Source organism: Macaca mulatta, chromosome 3, assembly GCF_049350105.2.
Source record: "Macaca mulatta isolate MMU2019108-1 chromosome 3, T2T-MMU8v2.0, whole genome shotgun sequence".
Lineage (NCBI taxonomy): Eukaryota > Metazoa > Chordata > Mammalia > Primates > Cercopithecidae > Macaca > Macaca mulatta.
In genome coordinates this window covers 175,062,054-175,080,334 of record NC_133408.1, presented here as the reverse complement: position 1 = coordinate 175,080,334, position 18,281 = coordinate 175,062,054, and the positions used below count along the sequence as shown (strand labels likewise).

The 18,281-nt window shown below is 48.7% G+C and overlaps 1 protein-coding gene and 1 long non-coding RNA gene across 3 annotated transcripts in view; one reads left to right on the top strand and one right to left on the bottom strand.

Moving 5' to 3' along the window:
• LOC144339976 (uncharacterized) overlaps positions 1 to 7,853 on the top strand; it is a 69,664-nt gene extending 61,811 nt beyond the window's left edge. Inside the window, exons 4-5 of the long non-coding RNA XR_013415626.1 lie at positions 3,288 to 3,367; positions 4,462 to 7,853. This is a non-coding gene — a long non-coding RNA (uncharacterized LOC144339976). The remainder of the gene's footprint in view (positions 1 to 3,287; positions 3,368 to 4,461) is intronic.
• STRA8 (stimulated by retinoic acid 8) lies at positions 197 to 17,787 on the bottom strand. 2 transcript variants are annotated; one of them, XM_028846332.2, is made up of 8 exons: positions 17,567 to 17,787; positions 15,475 to 15,550; positions 14,920 to 15,004; positions 12,818 to 13,063; positions 11,641 to 11,926; positions 6,827 to 6,900; positions 3,468 to 3,579; positions 197 to 271 (listed from the first exon to the last, which is right to left on the bottom strand). In XM_028846332.2, exons 1-8 carry the CDS (start codon positions 17,756 to 17,758, stop codon positions 197 to 199), a joined length of 1,146 nt encoding a protein of 381 aa, XP_028702165.1. In that variant the 5' UTR covers positions 17,759 to 17,787. The 2 variants fall into 2 exon arrangements, with proteins under 2 accessions (XP_028702165.1, XP_077853571.1); XM_077997445.1 differs by having other exon boundaries at positions 13,022 to 13,048.
• Between the last annotated feature and the right edge of the window lie 494 nt (positions 17,788 to 18,281).

Below are 18,281 nucleotides of genomic sequence, written 5' to 3'. Positions count from 1 at the left end.
CCCTAAAAGACCAACATGAGGCGATGCTTCTCTTATACTTTATAATAATCAGAAAGCAAAATCATCAAAATTCTTCTGGAACAACCCACTCCAAAGAGTCCTGGAGGCCAAGGCAGGTGCAACCTTAGCTGCCAGCATTCAACCTTAGGAACTGCCCACCTCATTGAGTCCCTCCCCTCCCAGCCCCTCTTCTGCATCACAAATCTTCATCATCAAAGGTCTCTGTGCACTGCAACATGATCATCTCTTCGTCAACAGGAAAGGATGCTTCCTGCAAGACACATAGTGGAAGAGGTTCACTTTGTATCTGTGGGTCTCAGGCCCCAGGCAGATAGGAAGGCTCCTGCATCTCTGGTGTGCCCAGCCCCCAGACTCTATCCTATGTCTCTTCAGCTGCATTTTCACCTCCAGCTTGGGCCAGGAAGCAAGGGCTCTAAGGGGGAAGGTCCCATTTCAATTTCACTCAACTCAGCACTCTATGACCTCCAGAAAGGACAGCAGAACTGGCTTCTTCTTTATCCTGGGGATTTCCAGGGTCCCACAAGAGAGACAGAGGACCTCATAAGGCTTTATCCAAATGCTCACCAATAGAAGATGGTACACTGCACCACAGTGCTCCCACCAGTGGAACACCATGCAGCTCGTTTCCAACAATAATGAGAGAGTGCTCTATCTGTGGGATACGCTATTTACAAAGGGCAAAGTGCAAAGCAATGTGTATCGTAGGCTACTACTATTTGTGTTTGAAAGAATATATAATATCTGTAGAATATCTTTGGATGAGTGTACAAGAAACTGGTCACTGCAGTTGCCTCTGGGGAGGGTATGGGGTAGGAAGCAAGGAAGAGAGAGAGAGAGACTAAGTAAGCGTCCATTGTATATCTTTTGGTAACTTGTAAATTTTATGCCATGTACATGGGTTACCTATTAGGATTTTTTTTTTTTTTTTTTTTTTAAGCAGCAGTACTGTGGCTGGTCATGGTAGCTCAATCCCTGTAATTCCAGCACTTTGGGAGGCCAAGGCAGGCGGATCGCCTGAGGTTAAGAGTTTGAGACCAGCCTGGCCAACGTGGTGAAACCCTGTCTCTGCTAAAAACACAAAATAATTAGCTGGGCGTGGTGGTGTGCACCTGTAATCCCAGCTACTCGGGAGGCCATGGCGCAAGAATCTCTTGAACCTGGGAGGCAGAGGTTGCAGTGAGCCAAGATCACACCATGATTGCATGCCAGCCTGAGTAAAAAAAAAAGCAGCAGCACTGTTTGCTTAGCAAGGGTTTCTCAGTCCCTAAAGGGACACTGTAAACAGTGATCCCAGCCAACCCCTCAGGACTCTCCATGACTTCTTCCTCTAAAAATACGTTCCTGAGGTTTTGCTTCTGTCTCTCTCCATCCCAGCAGAAAATGAACCCTGTAGCTTGTCGGCCCTGCAGTTTGGGGTTGATCCCCATGGACCCAGGTGGCATCCCCGATCCCAGTCAACCATCTAATGAATGTGGGACCTGGTCCCAAGGGTGACATTCTGATAGTGGGGACAACCTCCACAAACTGAGCCTTTCTTGCCCTGGAGAAGCAGTTCCCATTCACCATGCTCTCCTGATAGGAGCAGGGAAATAGGGATCAAGAGTGTCAGGGAGGTGGGACCACAGTCTCCAGGCAAATCATGTGGGCCCCTTGTTCAGTGGGAAGACAATGGCAGAGGTTGAGAGGAGAATGAAACTTTTCTGTTTACACCAGAGTCTATCAAAGCCTGAGTCCTCCTGCCCCAGAGCCACTCGGACAGCTTATTCAAAATGCAGATTTCTGGGCCCCGCTCTTGTAACACTGAGGCATCGGGAATCTAGGAGTGCTGAAGTTTGGCATCTTTGCTTTGTTTTGTTGTTGTTGTTTTGAGAGTCTCACTCTGTTGCCCAGGCTGGAGTACAGTGGCATGATCTCAGCTCAGTGTAACCTCTGCCTTGTAGGCTCAAATGATCCTCCAAACTCAGCCTCCTGAGTAGCTGGGACTACAGGCATGCACCACCACACCGAGCTAATTTTTGTATTTTTTGTAGCGATGAGGTTCTGTCACATTGTCCAGACTAGTCTTGAAATCCTGGGCTCAAGTGATCTGCCCACCTCAGCCTCCCAAAGTGCTGGGATTCCAGGTGTGAGCCACCGCGCCCGGCCACACCTTTGCTTTGTATGGACACTGGAATCCCAGCTTGTTATCTTTTCTGCCACATGTGGAGAAGGAGGGAAAGCAAAGATTGTCCTTTTGTCTATTCTCAAAGTCTTGATAAAGTGGGCTAATTTAACTGTATCTGAGAGAAAGAGGGGACAACTGGTCCAGGGGACAGTCACCCAAGGATTGGTGGGAAGGGGAGAGCAGACTGCAGGGAAGGGCTCCATGTGAGGATTCACCGTGGTCCCAGCAGAGGGAAATGAAGACTGAGTTGGAAAAGGACAAGTTATACCTTAGCCTGTTGAACAGGTGTCCTGACTATTTTTAAACAAATATTTGCTATTATTATAACTTACCTTTTAAATAAACAGTTGTATTATTGCTAAATTAGTAAAGAAAAATCCATGGCTATGAATCTGAAAGGACCTATCCCCTTGGTGGCTCAGGCATAATCCCCGTTCCCTGACAAAAGCTTCCAGGAATGACCCTCCAAACCAAGAGTCCCACTACTCATAGCCCACTCTAAGTGGAACAATCTGGAGGCAGACATTACTATCCTTCAAAAGCTGACAGCAAATATTACTGAAGATGATGAAAATTGTAGAAGGTGATGCAATAGCTCAGTGTTTTGGGAAGGTGTCAAGGGTTCACACAACATTTATGAATGCCTGTTGAGAGTCAGGCCCCTGGGATAGGGTTCCTGCTTCAAAGGGCTCCCAGTCCAGGTCTGCCTTAGAGCAGTTTTTCCCAACCTCTATGGAACCAGGGACCAGTTTCACAGAAGACAATTTTTCCGCAGACCTGGGAGGCAAGGGTAGTTTCAGGATGGAACCGTTTCACCTCATATCATCAGGCATGAGTTAGATTCTCATAAGGAGAGAGCAACCTAGACCCCTTGCATGAGCAGTTCATAATAGGGTCTGCCCTCCTATGAGAATCTAATGCCCCTGCTGATCTGACACGAGGCAGAGCTCAGGTGGGTCAGGCTCACCCTCTGCTGTGCATCTCTGTTCCTAGCAGGCCATGGATCTGTACTGGTCTGTGGTCCAGGGATTTGGGACCCCTGCCCTAGAGGACACCTCTCTGTCTTTCCTGTTTCCCTGGCTATCTTCCATTCATTCTACAGGATGTGTCAGGCTGAAGGTGACCATCCATGGAGCAAGCTAGAGAGAATGAAAGAGTGTCTCTGCCCAGTGGCCCTTCATGGTATGATTGGGGTGAGGTCTGGTGACGGCTGCCCTTAAGAGCCCTTTTTGCTATCTAAGAGAGGTGGGCGGAGGTACCACAGCCCTCTACTCTGTCCTACCTGCTTTACTTGAGTGTTTGCACAGCTAAGGCCTTTAAAAAAGTCGATGATCTGCATATAGAGCTGAAACTTGTCCTCTGGGTTTTCTGGGTTGCAGCTGGCAAGCATTGAACTGACAATAGAAAGGAAGAAGAGACAACAAATATTCAGGATCCTGATCTTTCAACTGTGCTCCCCTCTCCCCTGAAAGATTTGGGTTACAGTGTGAACCAAGCACTTGTAAATCCTCAGACAGCCCAGACCTCTCCTTGAAAGGTCTGTGTTACCTCTGCTCACATATCATGTCTGGAATCCCCTGGAAAATCGAGACTGTGGTGAGACTGACTCCTGTGCCCTAATTTAGTGTTCTGAGCTGTGGCTGCTGGAACAAGGGAACAAGAGTTCCTCTATCCCTCAGTCAATCTTCTGCAGAATGCCCCCACGGTTCTGGTTCCACCGTGGCTGCTGAGGCAGCTCCGGAGCACGCTGCATGTCTCGAGTTCAGTTCGCTGAGTTGCCACTGCTCAGCAGGTCTAACGTGGAACTCAAGCCCTGGTGCAGAAAGGAGGCCTGTTGTGCAGGTTCTTTTCCTCCTGCCTGTCTGGGACAAGGGGAGAAGCCCTGTGTGACTCAAGCTTATGTCATCATAAGCAGCACAATTTGGAAGCAGACATTAAAATCCTTCAAAAGCTAATGGCAACTGTTATTGCAGGGCCTCAGAAGATGATGAGATAGCTCAGCCTTTAGGAAGGGTGGCAGGAGCTCATGCAACATTTAGGAATGCCTGCTAAGAGCCAGGCCCTGCAATGTGGACCCTGCTTCAAAGGGCTCCTTAGAGCACAGAGGCTGTGTGTCTGCAGGACAGCTGGCACGTACTCATTGTGAGTCGGGGGGCAGCCCTCACTTCCTCCCAGGATGAGGCCCCACAGTCAGCTGAGGAACCCTCTGGCCCCAACCCCTGACTTTTCTAGGGAAAGTGGAATATTTTTAATAGATTGTTTTTCTGTTCCATCAGCAGTGCAGGGAGTTCTGAATATTGCTTGGCAAGGACAGGCTGGCAGCTTCTCGATGGTTGTCTTTGCAGCCCAAGCTCAGCACGGAAACAAGAATGTCTCTTCCAGCCAATTGCAGCGAAATGAAACTCAACTCACAGCTGAGAAGCTCTTGAGTCACTCTGTAAGGTCGATCTGGAGAGGACAAAGCCCTCCTCTGACAACCCCACTTCTCCCCAAGTCCATCTAGGCCTGGATGGAACAGGGAGAATGGAGGGAAAATGCTGATGTGTGGCCTGCCTGAAGCTCCGCCGAAAGGCCAGCTGGGTTACAGGGGACAGCTGTGGCCCCAAGGCCTCACAGGCACCCATAGGCCAGGCTCCCCTTGAGAGGACAATGGAGATATTCATTGGGATCACAAGGATATGTCACTCTCACTCCCAAAGCAGAAAAATGAAACATCCAGGATTCTTTTTCGCCATGACAGCAGCACAGGTATCTGAAGAACCTGTGCCTTCAGGGCCTAAGACCACAAGTTTTTCAAGCAAAGCAGCAAGGGAATTTCAGTCCTAAATTATTTCTCTCTCAGAAAACACTCCTTTGGGACATGGTTAGTCAAGCTGCTTCTTGTTTTAAAATCTTTTCACATCTTATTTTGTGTCTTCCCACTTCATGGGGTCAGCTATCCTTTTCTCCCCTCCTTCCATATCCATTCCCATCAGCACCATGAAAAGCAGTAACCCGCTTTTGCAGAACTCAGACAGTCCCCTAAACTCAGGGCCCAGGCCTGTTTGCATGTTGGCCCTTATTCTCTGTGCCCCAGAGCCCCCTCCCGCCTTCTCCTTCCAGGTCAGCTGGGAGAACCTGCCCGCAAGTTGCCCTGGGAGCTACAGACTGATGGTTTGTGTTCTTCCAAAATTCATATGCTGAAGCCTAACCCCCAACGTGAAGGTGTTAGGAGGTGGGGGGCTCTGGGAGATCATAGATTAGGGCATGAAGGTGGGCCCTTCATGATGGGATTAGTGCCCTTATAAAAGAGGCCCCAGAGCCAGGCATTGTGGCTCATGCCTGTAATCCTAGCACTTTGGGAGCCGAGGTGGGTGGATCATCTGAGGTCAGGGGTTCGAGACCAGCCTGGCCAACACGGCAAAACCCCATCTCTGCTAAAAATACAAAAATTGGCCGAGCATAGTGGCATGCACCTGTAATCCCAGCTACTCGGGAGGCTGAGGCAGGAGAATCACTTGGACCCGGGAGGTGGAGGTTGCAGTGAGCCAAGATCACACAACTGCACTCCAACCTGGGTGATAGAGTGAGACTCCGTCTTAAAAAAAAAAAATTAAAAAAAAGAAATAGGTTCCAAAGAGATTTCTTGCCCCTTCACCATGTGAAGTTTTATCTAGAAGGTGCCCTCTGTGAAAAAGCAAGGCTCTGACTCTGCTGGCACCTTGATCGTAGACTCCCCAACCTCCAGAACTGTGAGAAATACATTTCTATTGTTTATAAGCCATTCAGTCTATGGCATTTAGTATATAATGGACTTAAGGAAGGGATACAGCAGCCCTCAGCAGAGGTTAGCAGGACTAACACACACTGGGAATAGGGTGCAAAGTGAACAGATGACTTTCCACAACCTACAGCTGATAACCTGGTGTGTCCCAGCCCTGCACCAGGATGGAAGAATTTTCTACTCTAAAGACACCACAGATAATGTCATCCCCAGGTCTATGACACAATCCTAGAACCAGCTCACTTCTAATCACAGAAAAAAAGTGGATCCCAAGAATGCCCACTGAATTAGGCTCCAGATCTGGTTTGGCTCTGTGTCCCCACCCAAATCTCCTGTCGAATTATAATCCCCACGTGTTGAAGGAGGGGCCTGGTGGGGGTGGTGATTGAATCATGAGGGTGGATGTCCCCCTTGCTGTTCTCATGACAGAGTCCTCACAAGATCTGGTTGTTTGAAAAGTGTGTAGCACTTCCCCCTTCACTCTCTCTCCTGTCACCATGTGAGGATTTAGAGGTTTCCCCTTTGCCTTCCACCATGATTGTAAGTTTCCTGAGGCCTCCCCAGCCATGCCTCTTTTATAGCCTGTGGAAGTGTGAGTCACTTAAACCTCTTTTCTTTATACATTACCCAGTCTCGGGTAGTTCTTTGTAGCAGTGTGAGAATGGACTAATACAACACCCATCTAGGGGCCGCAGAGGAGAGGCTCCTGAACACCCCAGCAGGGGTGTGTGCATGCAAACACACACACACACACACACCCCCCTCTCTCTGACTTACCACATTCATGCACATGGAAACTCACACAAACACACCTGCACACACACAATCTCACATCCGCCCACACACGGGCACATGCTATCTCATACCCTCTTCCTCACCTGGAGCTAGATGTACTTGGAACCTCACTTTTGTCCAGGAAGCTTGCCACATCAAAGGCATCCTCAAAAAGGATCTGAAAGAAAGCACAACACTTCATGTGTGGGAAATAACTTGACAATTTCACGCTTGCTCTGGGCTGCTGGGGAGCGATGAGTGGAAAGGCTCTGTCTTTACACCACACCCCAGAGGGCATGCATGTCAGAGCAGGGGCCCACACCTGGGGGCTCTGCTTGGTGTTCTTCCTAAGGGGTGAATGCTAAACTCTAGAGTGCCCAGGACAAACTGCCAAGCCTGGAGGTGGCTGTGAGGGACAGAAAGAAATGGGGATTGTGACTCCTCTTGCCGAAGAAGGTGGGAGCTCAGGTGTGAGATGTAATTACCAGAGCCTCAGTTTACCACTGAGAAAAAGCTCATCAAAACCTCCAAGGTGGACAGATTATTGGAGCCCAGGGTCCTCAGTCTAGCAGTCTCATGCCAGGGCAGCTGAATCCAGAGGGTCAGGAAGGCTCTGGGTTAGGCTGCAGGCAGGCCAGCTCTCAGGCCTGCCCCTTGCTAGCTGTGTGACCTGGGACAAGTTACTTCATCTCACAAATCCTCCTCTATAAAATAGGAGTCACATCAGTGTCTACTCACAGGGCTATTCCAGTAATTAAGATAATGTATGTCAAGTATCTGGTTACATTTGAACATTATCTGCTTTATAACAGACATACCTGGCACATAATTGAACATTACCTGCTTTATAAGAGACATATATGTTCATTGTGGAAATTTTGGAAAATAGAAACAGATCAAGAAAATAAGAATTACTGAGAAACAATCCCACCCAGATGTCCATTGTTGACACATTGATCTAATTCTCTCCAGTCACTTCTCCGAGGTCTATAATATATATTTCCAATTTGGAATCTTGCTATTTAGACAGTTTTTCATCCTACTTCCCCCTAATGTGTTACAGAATATTAAATATGTTACAGAAACATAATTTACACTTATTTGACTGCCAGATTTAGCAAATACAAATACGGGATGCCTAGTTATGTTTTGAATTTCTGATAAAGAATGAATAATTTGTAGTAGAAGAATGCTCCAAATCGTGCATGGGACGTTTTTGTATTAAAAATTTAACTGGGCATGCTTTACTTTAACTGGCCCCTTTACACTGGCAGGTACTGGCAGGTTCTGCCAGGGTCTCTCCTCTCGTCTCCCCTCCCAGCAACACACAGCTCTTCCGAGAGGATCGGTGTCTGCCCTTTCTGTCTTCTTTCAATTTGCTTCCTGGAACTGAATCCCTTGGGACTCTGGCCCCCTCTTAGTTTTCCGAACATTTTCTGTAGTCCTTCTATGTGATACCTCTGTGGTCATTTCAAAGAAGATCTGGAAAGGGGCCACAGAAAGACCTGTGATCCAGTGTCCATCAGCTCTGAAGCCCATCAGCTCCATGTTGCTCCCTGGCAGGCCTGAAACAGGGACTGAGAACTGAAATTCCTGTCCTTAAGCAATCAGCCCACCAAAGTCGCAGGCCACACATTGTGCTCACCTGTGCAAATCTCCCTCACAAACCAGCCTGAGAGGGGACCCCACACCAGCCTCCACAGCCTTTCCAGAGTGCCACCACACTCACAGGGCAGCTCCTCTCTGAACTGAAATGGAGCAGTCCAGGGCCTCCCGGGCCCATCTGACCCCGCGGCTGTCCTCTAACACAACAGTTGTGCAGCAGAACCTCTCCAGGTGCACTAGGGGCTGCAGTGGTGTCACTGCACAGCAGGAGTAACTGTGGCTTTGTCCCTGCCTCGGGCATGGGAGTTCTCTGTTCTGCCTACCTTATCGCCCAGCCCTGGCCTGGCCTAAACCTGGGCACAGCAGTGCAGGCAGAGCCCTGCTTCTGGCCACAGCTGAGGGAATCTGCTGCCAGCTTCCCTTAATACCCAAAAAACCTCAGCCCATAGGCCTCCCTGAAAAACCCAGAAAAGCTGTTTCCATGAATTGGAGACATTAGATGATTCTGGTTGTTTTCTCTTTGGATGTGTTGGCATGCTGGCACAGTCAAGTTTGACAGAATGGCTCAGGCATTTGGTAGATACTGTCACGCATCACTTACTGATGGGGATAAGTTCTGAGAAATGTGTCCTTAGGCAACTTTGCCATGTGAACATCACAGAGTGTACTTATGCAAACCTAGATTGCATATATATATATATCTTTTTTTTTGAGATGGAGTTTTACTCTTGTCACCCAGGCTGGAGTGCAATGGTGCGATCTCAGCTCACTGCAACCTCCACCTCCCAGGTTCAAGTGATTCTCCTGCCTCAGCCTCCTAAGTAGCTGGGATTACAGGCGCTCGCCACCATGCCCAGCTAATTTTTGTATTTTTAGTAAAGATGGTGTTTCACCATGTTGGCCAGGCTGGTCTCGAACTCCTGGCCTCAGATGATCCACGCACCTTGGCCTCCCAAAGTGCTGGAATTACAGACTGGAGTCACCGCACCCAGCCCATATATTTTTATATATATATATTTTTTTCATATGGAAAACCAAAAATCCAAGTTCCATTACTGAAGATCGATTATTTCCCCTACTTGATCTGCAATGCCAATATCAAGTGCCATATATCAGGTTTCCATATGTGCTCCATTATCATCATTATACATCATAGACCATTGTATATGTGGTCTGTTGTTGCCCAAAACATCTTTACGTAGCCCATGACTGTCTTTTCCTTTCATTTTCTTCATATGAGACTCCAGGGCTTGGCACTTTGGGGCTGTAAACACGTCTGTTTGGCTGCCCTTTCATACACGCCTTGGGTACGAGGTCCTAATCATCTGGCTCTCTTGAGCCATCATGGAACAGAATGCATCATGGTGGACGCAACATCAGAGGAAAACCAGATTAGAAGCCAGGGTCTGGTGGACCAATGCTTGGGGGTCTGGGAAAGGACCAAGGCAGTAGCTGGTAGGCCACTGAACATCTGCACTGGAGTTCCCTCCAATAGGATCCACTGCACCAGCCACCAGGGAAGCTTGTTAAAAACGCGGATCCTGAGGCCCCACCCTCAGAGGCTATGATTCAGTGGGTCTGGGATAGCAGCCTGGCACCTGACTTTTTTTTTTCTTCTTCTTCTTTTTTGAGATAGAGTCTTGCTCTGTTGCCCAAGCTGGAGTGCAGTGACACGATCATAGTTCACTGCAGCCTTGACCTCCTGGGCTCAAAGGATCCTCCTGCCTCAGCCTCCTGAGTAGCTAGGACTACAGGTGTACATCACCACACCTCTCTACTTTTTAAAATTTTTGGTAGAGACACAGTCTCACCGTGTTGCCCAGGCTGGTCTCAAACTCCTGGTCTCAAGCAATGCTCCCACCTTGCTCGGCCTCCCAAAGTACTGGGATTACAGGCGTGAGCCACCGCATCCCTCCAGGCACCTGACGTTTAAAAAACTCCACAGGTGATTCAGTTGAGAAGCATCAGGGGAGATAATGGAGGGTTGACCATCAACAGGTGACCAAAGGGCAGAGTGGTGTGAAAAAATGTGTAATGAGAGAGATACAGCCACCGAAGCGGGAGCTGGGTGTTCTGGGCAGGTCACGCTGCAGGCTAGGCCTGCAAACTGAAAGGACAGGACTGGGGGTGACATCTGTCCGTCACCAGGCTTGGGCCTGATAGCTGAGGAACCTTCTAAAAAATGGAGGCATTCCAGGGCTGTAAGCCCAGGGTCAGAGTCAATCGGAGGCTCTCTGGCCCTAAGACTCCACAGAGAGACACTGGGAAACTAGCATGTTGTCTCCTCAAAGGAGCCCCGACTGAGGAGCATTTGGAAAGTCAGGACAAGGGGGTGGCATGTATCAGGTGGAAGCCATGGATGCTAAATGTCCACGAAGCACAGGGCCTGTGCAGAGTGCGAATCGTCTGCCCCTCTAGAGGAGCGAGCGCAGCCTGGGCCGTGTGGTAGAGCAGTGTTCTGAGGCTATCCTCATTCTGGAAGAGCAGCTGTGGGCCCACTTTTATCTCCGTGCTGGCCGACCTCAAATGCTACCTGATGCTCTGCTTTGCAGACTATGGCCACGGCCATTCTGACTAGCGTACTGAACGCTGAGAAATGCATTTATAGTGGCAGTTGTGGTGACCTCCCCTTCTCAGAGCACTCCCAGTGCTCTTTAGGGTGGGAACCGACCGCCTTTCAAGGGCTGGACCTGATTGGTCCAAGTGTGATCCACTCTATGGCCAGTCATTGGCTCAGCAGGTTGGCAATTTGGCCAGTCCCGGCCAATGAGAGGGGAGGAGCGGTACTGGGAAACTTCTGCCTTAACCCTTAAGAAAGAGCTTTCATAGGAAATCTTTGTCTTACCTGATGTAAAGTAGGAAGAATGACCGTTCGATTGCTCTAGCTGCCATTCCACAGCCACAGGGGCCGGTGGAGGTGGGGAGGGGAGGGAAAGATAAGAAACCAGGCAGAGCCAAAGGAGGCCAGAATCCACGCGGATGGTGAGCTCCTCTGCCTGCCTCGGACCTCCCCGGAGTGAGAAGTGCATTTCTCCATGGTTGCAATAATCCAGGCCCTAGCAGCCCAAAGAATCCTAACTGAGACAACCTCCCAAGCCTTGTCTTCTGCCATCCCCAGGGAAAGGCCAGGAAACTAACCGCAGAAAAAGAAATACTGTTCCGTGGGCCCAAGGATAAGAAAATTGGAAACCTACCTTGGGAGCCAGAAGGCAAACTGCACCTCCGACCTGCTAAATGCAAAGCCCTGGTGTCCCCGGGAGAGGGCGAGGGTGGTTGCTGCTCCCCATCCATGCCACCAGGCAGGCCTGCTCACCTCCTCGGGCGTGGAGACCAGCGAGCAGCTGGCCCCCTGGCTGTCCACGCCGCTGTCCTTCACGCTGCCCTCCGCACAGGCTGGCTCTCGGCAGGCCTCCGCCAGGCTCGCAGGTCCGCGGTGCTTCTGCGCCCAGGCCTGCCGCAGGCTGGCCTTCCTCTCCTCCGAGAGGTTCTGCCACAGGTGGGAGATGGCCGCAGAGACGATAGGCAGCGCCGCCTCCTGCGGAGTAATGATCCCGCTGCCGGTGAGGAGGTCCATCGTCTGTTTGTAAAAGTTGAGATACCTGGAATAGAAGCGGCGCCGTCTCGCACCCCTGAAGCTCCCTCTCGAAGCGTCTCCCCGGGATTCGGTTCATGGCGTGGACCCCAGCACACAGGCCCGGCCACGGTGCCACGGCTCACCAGGGGCTTAGACTTCTCTGACTCTGCACGCCCATGGCCCTTGGAGAGCAGAGCCTTCTTGGGGGCCATGAAGGACATAGACTTGGGTTTTGGGGCCCCTCCCCGAGTTCTCCCAGTCCCTGCCCCATGAAGCTCTCAGTGTTAGAGAGAAGCAGGTAAAAGGCGTAGCTGCCTCGGCTCTCATCCTAAGGGAGTATTCTTTAAAATTCTGAGCCCATGAACGTGTGGGCATGATAGCACTCCAGCTTTATCCTGCAGCCCGAAAGTCAGGCTCGGCTGTGGAGACAGCCTCCTGCTATTGAGCCAACTCCTCTGGAAGCCAACATGGCTGCTGAGGGGCCTTGAGTCTGTGGAGGAGGCAGTGGCAAGGTACGTCTGAGCCAGCCATTCCTATCTTTCCTACTATAAGACCAGTGCGGACTTGTGGGGATGTGTGTTTTGGGGGAAAAAGGGGTTAGCCCTCATAATCACCATCAGCTGTGCCCCCCACAAGGCACCCCAAATAAACACCCGGTCTAAGTAAAAACACTGTATGAGTGTATGTGCTATGCTAATGTAGCTTCGAGACTATTTCTCTAGCCTCTCTGCCAGTCCTGTCCCTGAGCCCCTCCCATATGAAAATCCTGGAGAGTTCGTGATTCAGGGCCTAGTATGAACCGTTCACTCCAGCTGGGGTACACAGCTGCAGCATACTCCAGCCAGAACCTCTGTCCCCTTCCCCCTGGGAGGGAGCTCCGTGGGTGCACAAAGCCACCCCACCCAGCTGTTCACACCGTTCAAATTCCATGAGGTCAGGCGACAAAGTGCCTGGGGAGTATAAGAGCACTTTCTTCTCCTCTTCCTCCTCCTCCTCCTCTTCCTCCTCCTCCTCTTCTTCCTCCTCCTCCTCTTCTTCTTCCTCCTCCTCTTCATCTTGATCTTCCTCTTCTCCGTCTTCCCCCTCCTCAGCATCCTTCCTGACTGCCTCAATTGGGCACCAAGGGGAGGAACCATTCTGAGAAAAACTGTTTGACAGCAGGCTGGGAAAGAAAACAAACAAGACAACTATAGACTAATATCCCTCATGAATATGGACAAGACATTCTTAGCAACTTTAGCAAGTATACATGTATATGTATGTGTGTGTAGGTGTACACATCACGACCAAATGGATTTTTCCTAGGAATGCAAGATAACTGGTTCAACATTTGAAAATCAATCCATGCAATTCAGCATATCAACAGACTACAGAAGAAAAACCTCAATAGATGCAGAAAAGGCATCTGACAAAATCAACATCCATGAATGATAACAACTCTCAGCAAACTAGAAAAAAAAGGGAGTTTTGTTAACCTGATAAAGGGTATCTCAAAAAAAAAAAAAAAAAAAAAAAAACCTACCACTAACATCATGCTTAATGGCAAAAGACAGTTTCCCCTCTCAATCAGGAATAAGGTGAGGCTGTCCACTCTTACTACTTCTATTCAAAATTGTTCTGGAGGTTCTAGCCAGTCCAGTAAGGCAAGCAAAAGAAATTAAAGGAATATAGATTGGAGCAGAAGAAACAAATCTATCTTTATTTGCACACAGCGTGATTATCTGTGTGGAAAAATCTCAAATAATCTACAAACATGTCATTAGAACCAAGAAGGGAATTGAGCAAGGTTGCAGAAGACAAGGTCAGAGTATAAAAATCAATAATATTGTTACATAGTAGCAATGAATAATTGGAAACTGAAATTTTAAAAAGCATCATTTACAATAGCATGAAAAAATGACATACTTAGGTTTAAACCAAAAGCTCAATCCATTAAAAAAAAGGATAAATTGGACTCATCAAAATCTGCAAATTCTGCTCTTCAAAAGACACCTTGAAGAGAATGAAACAGCAGGATACAATTTAGAAAAGTCATGACCCGCACCCAGGGTCTCTTTATACTTATAGGAATAATCCCCAAGGTACCATGTTGAGTTATAAAAGCAAGCTCGGCTCTATGCGATGGCTCACGCCTCCCAGTACTTTGGGAGGCCGAGGCGGGTAGACACCTTCAGGTCAGGAGTTTGAGACCAGCTTGGCCAACGTGGTGAAACCCCGTCTCTACTAAAAATACAAAAACTAGCCAGGTGTGGTGGCGGGTGCCTGTAATCCCAGCTACTCAGGAGCCTGAGGCAGGAGAATCTCATGAACCCGGGAGGCAGAGGTGGCAGTGAACTGAGATCATGCCACTGCAGTCCAGCCTGGCTGACAGAGTGAGACTCCATCTCAAAAAACAAAACAAAAACAAAAACAAAAACAAAAAAACCATGAGATCATAAAAGTACATTTCTCAGAACAGTTTCTCCTTCAAATTATGAATGTGATATATTAATAATGTTCCCTTTTCAGCATTTGTGACACCTTTTCTTAGGTTCCCAGGAGGCCTGGAATATAGACTGAGATTTGCATTTTCCTGATTGTCATATGTAGCCTCCAGGAAAGCCATTAGTTGTGGCTTTAAAAAATACATATAGAAAAAGCTACCATATAATATAAACACTATGGTCTAATTTCTCTAAAGAATAATGTGCAACTTTTTAAAAAAACTTGATGGATTTTCTTGAAAATTAACATTGATTTTCTTTGAGTTCTGAGGTAATATATATTTTTGGGCTTTTGTGTATTTTCTGCATCTTGTCTGATAAGCATGGATCATTTTTATAATTGGGAAAAAATTGAATGCATGTTACTAGAATAAAAGAGAAAGGAATGGTCTCCAGCATATGGCTGTTTTGGATGGTGAGCAGCAACCCTGACAGTTCTGCAGGCCTGAGGGGAAGGGTGAGTTGCTACCAGACAGTACTGATGGCTGTGAGGGCACAGCAGGTCCCCAGGTTCCTGGGGTTTGCGGTGTCTTACCTGTCATTTCCAGAATACATGCTGGCATATTCTTTCTTGACCTCCTCTAAGCTGCTTGCATGCCCATCCTCCAGGTTGAAGGATGCTATTGGGGAGTTGAAGGCCAGGAACACAAAGAGAAAAGTCAGGCCTCTGTTGGAGTCTCTCCCACCCTTCTGGCCCAGGTGGGCCATGGGTGGGACCCCGAACCCTCCAGGGTCAGCATTAGGGAGACCAGAGCCCAGTTTCTCCTTCTAGGTGTGAGGGGAGAGCCTTAGACAAGCAACAGCCCACTTTTCCTCTGGCCTCTGAAGATGAGATCAGGTGCCTTCAGCAGCACTCCAGTAGGGAACTCATCAAAGTCTCATGTCCTGGTGCCTCTGGCCGGTCTTGCTGGACTGCAGGCTCACTAAGGACAGGGACCCTCAACATTGGCCCAAGCACAGTTCCTGGCACACAGTAGGCCCTCAATAAATATTCGTTGATTCATTGTAACCCAACTTCTGTTTTCGATAGAAAAACGGAACCAGTTTTCTCCAGGGAGGGAGATGGGGTTGGCAAGTAGGGATCCATTACCTTTCAGCTTCAACAAATTATCCAGGGTTTGCTCCAGTTCCGGAATATGACTCTTTGCTTTATTCAGAACCTGCCACTGAGGATAGACAGACAATGCTGAAAGCCAGCCTCTCACTGCAGAGACTGGTTTTGTGGACCAAGGAATCCCTTCCCAGGACTGAGGCCACGCTCCCTCAGATGCAAAGTTATATCCCTTAACTTCGTCAGTGAAAAGAATAGGAAGTTCGTTCTGATGCACAGGAGGCACTAAATTTTGTTTGTAGCCTAGAAATGGGTTCTCACCAAAATGCCAAAGGATTTGGAAAGAGTTAAGCTTTGTTCAGCAAATTGCTAGTGCTGTAGAAAGGCAAATGACTACAGAGGCGGCTTGAAGGTGGAATAACGAGTGATGAAAGAGGCGCAGTCTGCATGAACGTCAACCCCAGGCTTGCACAAAGCAGAGCTAGATTTCAGCTCAGTTGTAACATTGTGCAAAGGGCTAGTTAATATTAAATGTCCTATTCTCCCACTATTTTTATTTGCTAACTGCATACTCTCCAGATGATCTAAAAACATATCAAATGCTGTCAACCCAAACTCTAAATTTCTCTCTTTCCCTTTTTCCCTCCCTCCCTCTCTCCCTTCCTCCCTCCCCTCCCTTCTGCTTCCCTCCCTCCCTCCTTCCTTCCTTTTTTCCTTCCTTCCTTCCAACTTCCTTCCTTTTTTCTCCCTCCCTTCCTCCCTTCCTTCCTTCCTTCCTTCCTTCCTTCCTTCCTTCCTTCCTTCCTCCCTTCCTTCCTTTTTCTTTCCCTCCTCCTCTCTCTTCCTTCCTTCTTCCCTCCTTCCTTCCTGTATGTAACATTATTAAAGTCAAAATAGTAACAGCAAGATCATTCAAAAATGAGCAATGCTAAATGTAGTTTGTTAGGCTGACCACCTATATCTGTCAGGGGCTGCATGCATCCCTTGGGCACGTACAAGGGCAAAACTGTGTGCTAAGTCCCAGGGATACAGAGTACATAAGACAGTCCCCGCTCTCAGGGTGCTGACCTCTGACAGGGAAGACAAGCAAGGAAACAACCCCTCATAACACAAGATAGAATTAAGTAGGTACTAACAAGGGGTAGAAGCAAAGGGCTGTGGAAATGTACAAGGAGGAGGGAATAGTCCAACTGGAGGGGTCCAGAAGATTCCATGGAGCAGGGCAGCTGAGCAGAGTGAGCCAAGCCCAGCTTTGAAGTGTGCACAGAATCCCAAAGGCAGAGCTAACTGCATGAGCAGAGACACAGAGGCCATGAGAGGCAGGCCTGGCTCAGGGAACTGCTGCAGTGAGATGTGGCCAGAGTGTGGGGCGGGCATGGGCGGGACCCCAAAGCAGCTGGGGGCAGAGCAGCCTGGGATTTCACATTCTAGAGTCCAAGGATTCTGGTGGGTGCCTAAAAAGGAGACTTGATGGGGGCTGGAGTCACAGCGCTCTGCCAGCCCGAAGAGAAGGTGAAGGGAACCGCAGCTACACGATGACACAGTCAGTTGCAAGCTCCCTGAGCACTCCTATGTGTTTCGCTCTCCCCAGTCCCAGAGTTCATGTCCATGCTGGTGGGTCAGCAAGGACTTGGAACTCGGGGCTGACTGATTTCCAGCATCTGGGGCTTGTTCGTAGGGTGGAAAGATGATTCTCCAGCTGCTATGGTCTGAATGTTTGTGTCCCCCCAAAATTTAGTATATTGAGACCCAATCTCCAATATGATGCTATTAAGAGGTGGGGGCTTTTGGAAGGTGATTAAGCTGATTGGTGCCCTTATAAAAGAGTCCTGAGGGAACCTGTTTGTCTTTCCCCCATGTGAGGACACAGCAAGAGAGCCCTGTCTATGAACCAGACAGCATGCCCTCACTGGACACCCAATCTGATGGCACCTTTGTCTTAGACTTCACAGGCTCCAGAACCAGGAGCAATAAACTTCTGTTGTTTATAAATTTGTCTAGGGCATTTGTCGCTACCCCAGCAGAAGTGGCAGCTCCAGGCCAGTCCCTGCCTTGCAGCACAGTCCCTCCACACGTGAAAATGTCTCCTCCCCTGTGGAAATGTCCCCTCTCCTCCTCTAGGTCCCCATACCTTTGAGGCTGTGAGATCAGACTGAGAGTACACTGTCCTCCTGAGGTTGTTGAAGAGCGCTGCCAGGGTGGCTCGGTGGCGGGCCTGGGACAGGCGTCTCCGGGCCACCCGATGCTCAAGCTCCTGCAGCTGTGCTGGCAGCTGGGGTGTCGCTCTGTCATGGGCATTGCTGCTTTCTTCAGGGGTTGCCATTATAAGGTGTAATGCACTATTATGCTTTTTTTGCCCTAGATAATAAAAATACAATATTAAAGGAAAAGGAAGGCAAATTGAGGCAGGCAGAAAGGAGGCACCCTTCCCAAGTAAAGGCCCCAAATTCATTCCCTCATGAATTCAGTTATTGGTGAGATTTACAGTGAGAGAAATTTGACAAGTTTACAAAAGCCCTTTGAAGGTGATGTTGGTCAATTGCTAATTAAGAAAAGTAGATGGAGATTATACACGGTCAACACAAATTCTGTTATTGAAGCTCAACTCCTAAAATTGCAAACCACCCATATAGGACTTAACAGTTGAGGGGTCCTGGGACTTACCTCGAAAGGTTCCAACACATTGCAGGTACTCACCAGACACTTGTTAATTTCAGGGGTTAATTTTAAGCGTGGCCAAGGAAAGCAGCCATATCCTGAGATCTCAGGCTTTACTTTAGTCTGTTCAAAGCCGAACAGGTATTTGTCCCCACTGTGAGGTCTTTTTCTACCTTAAGAATGCCACC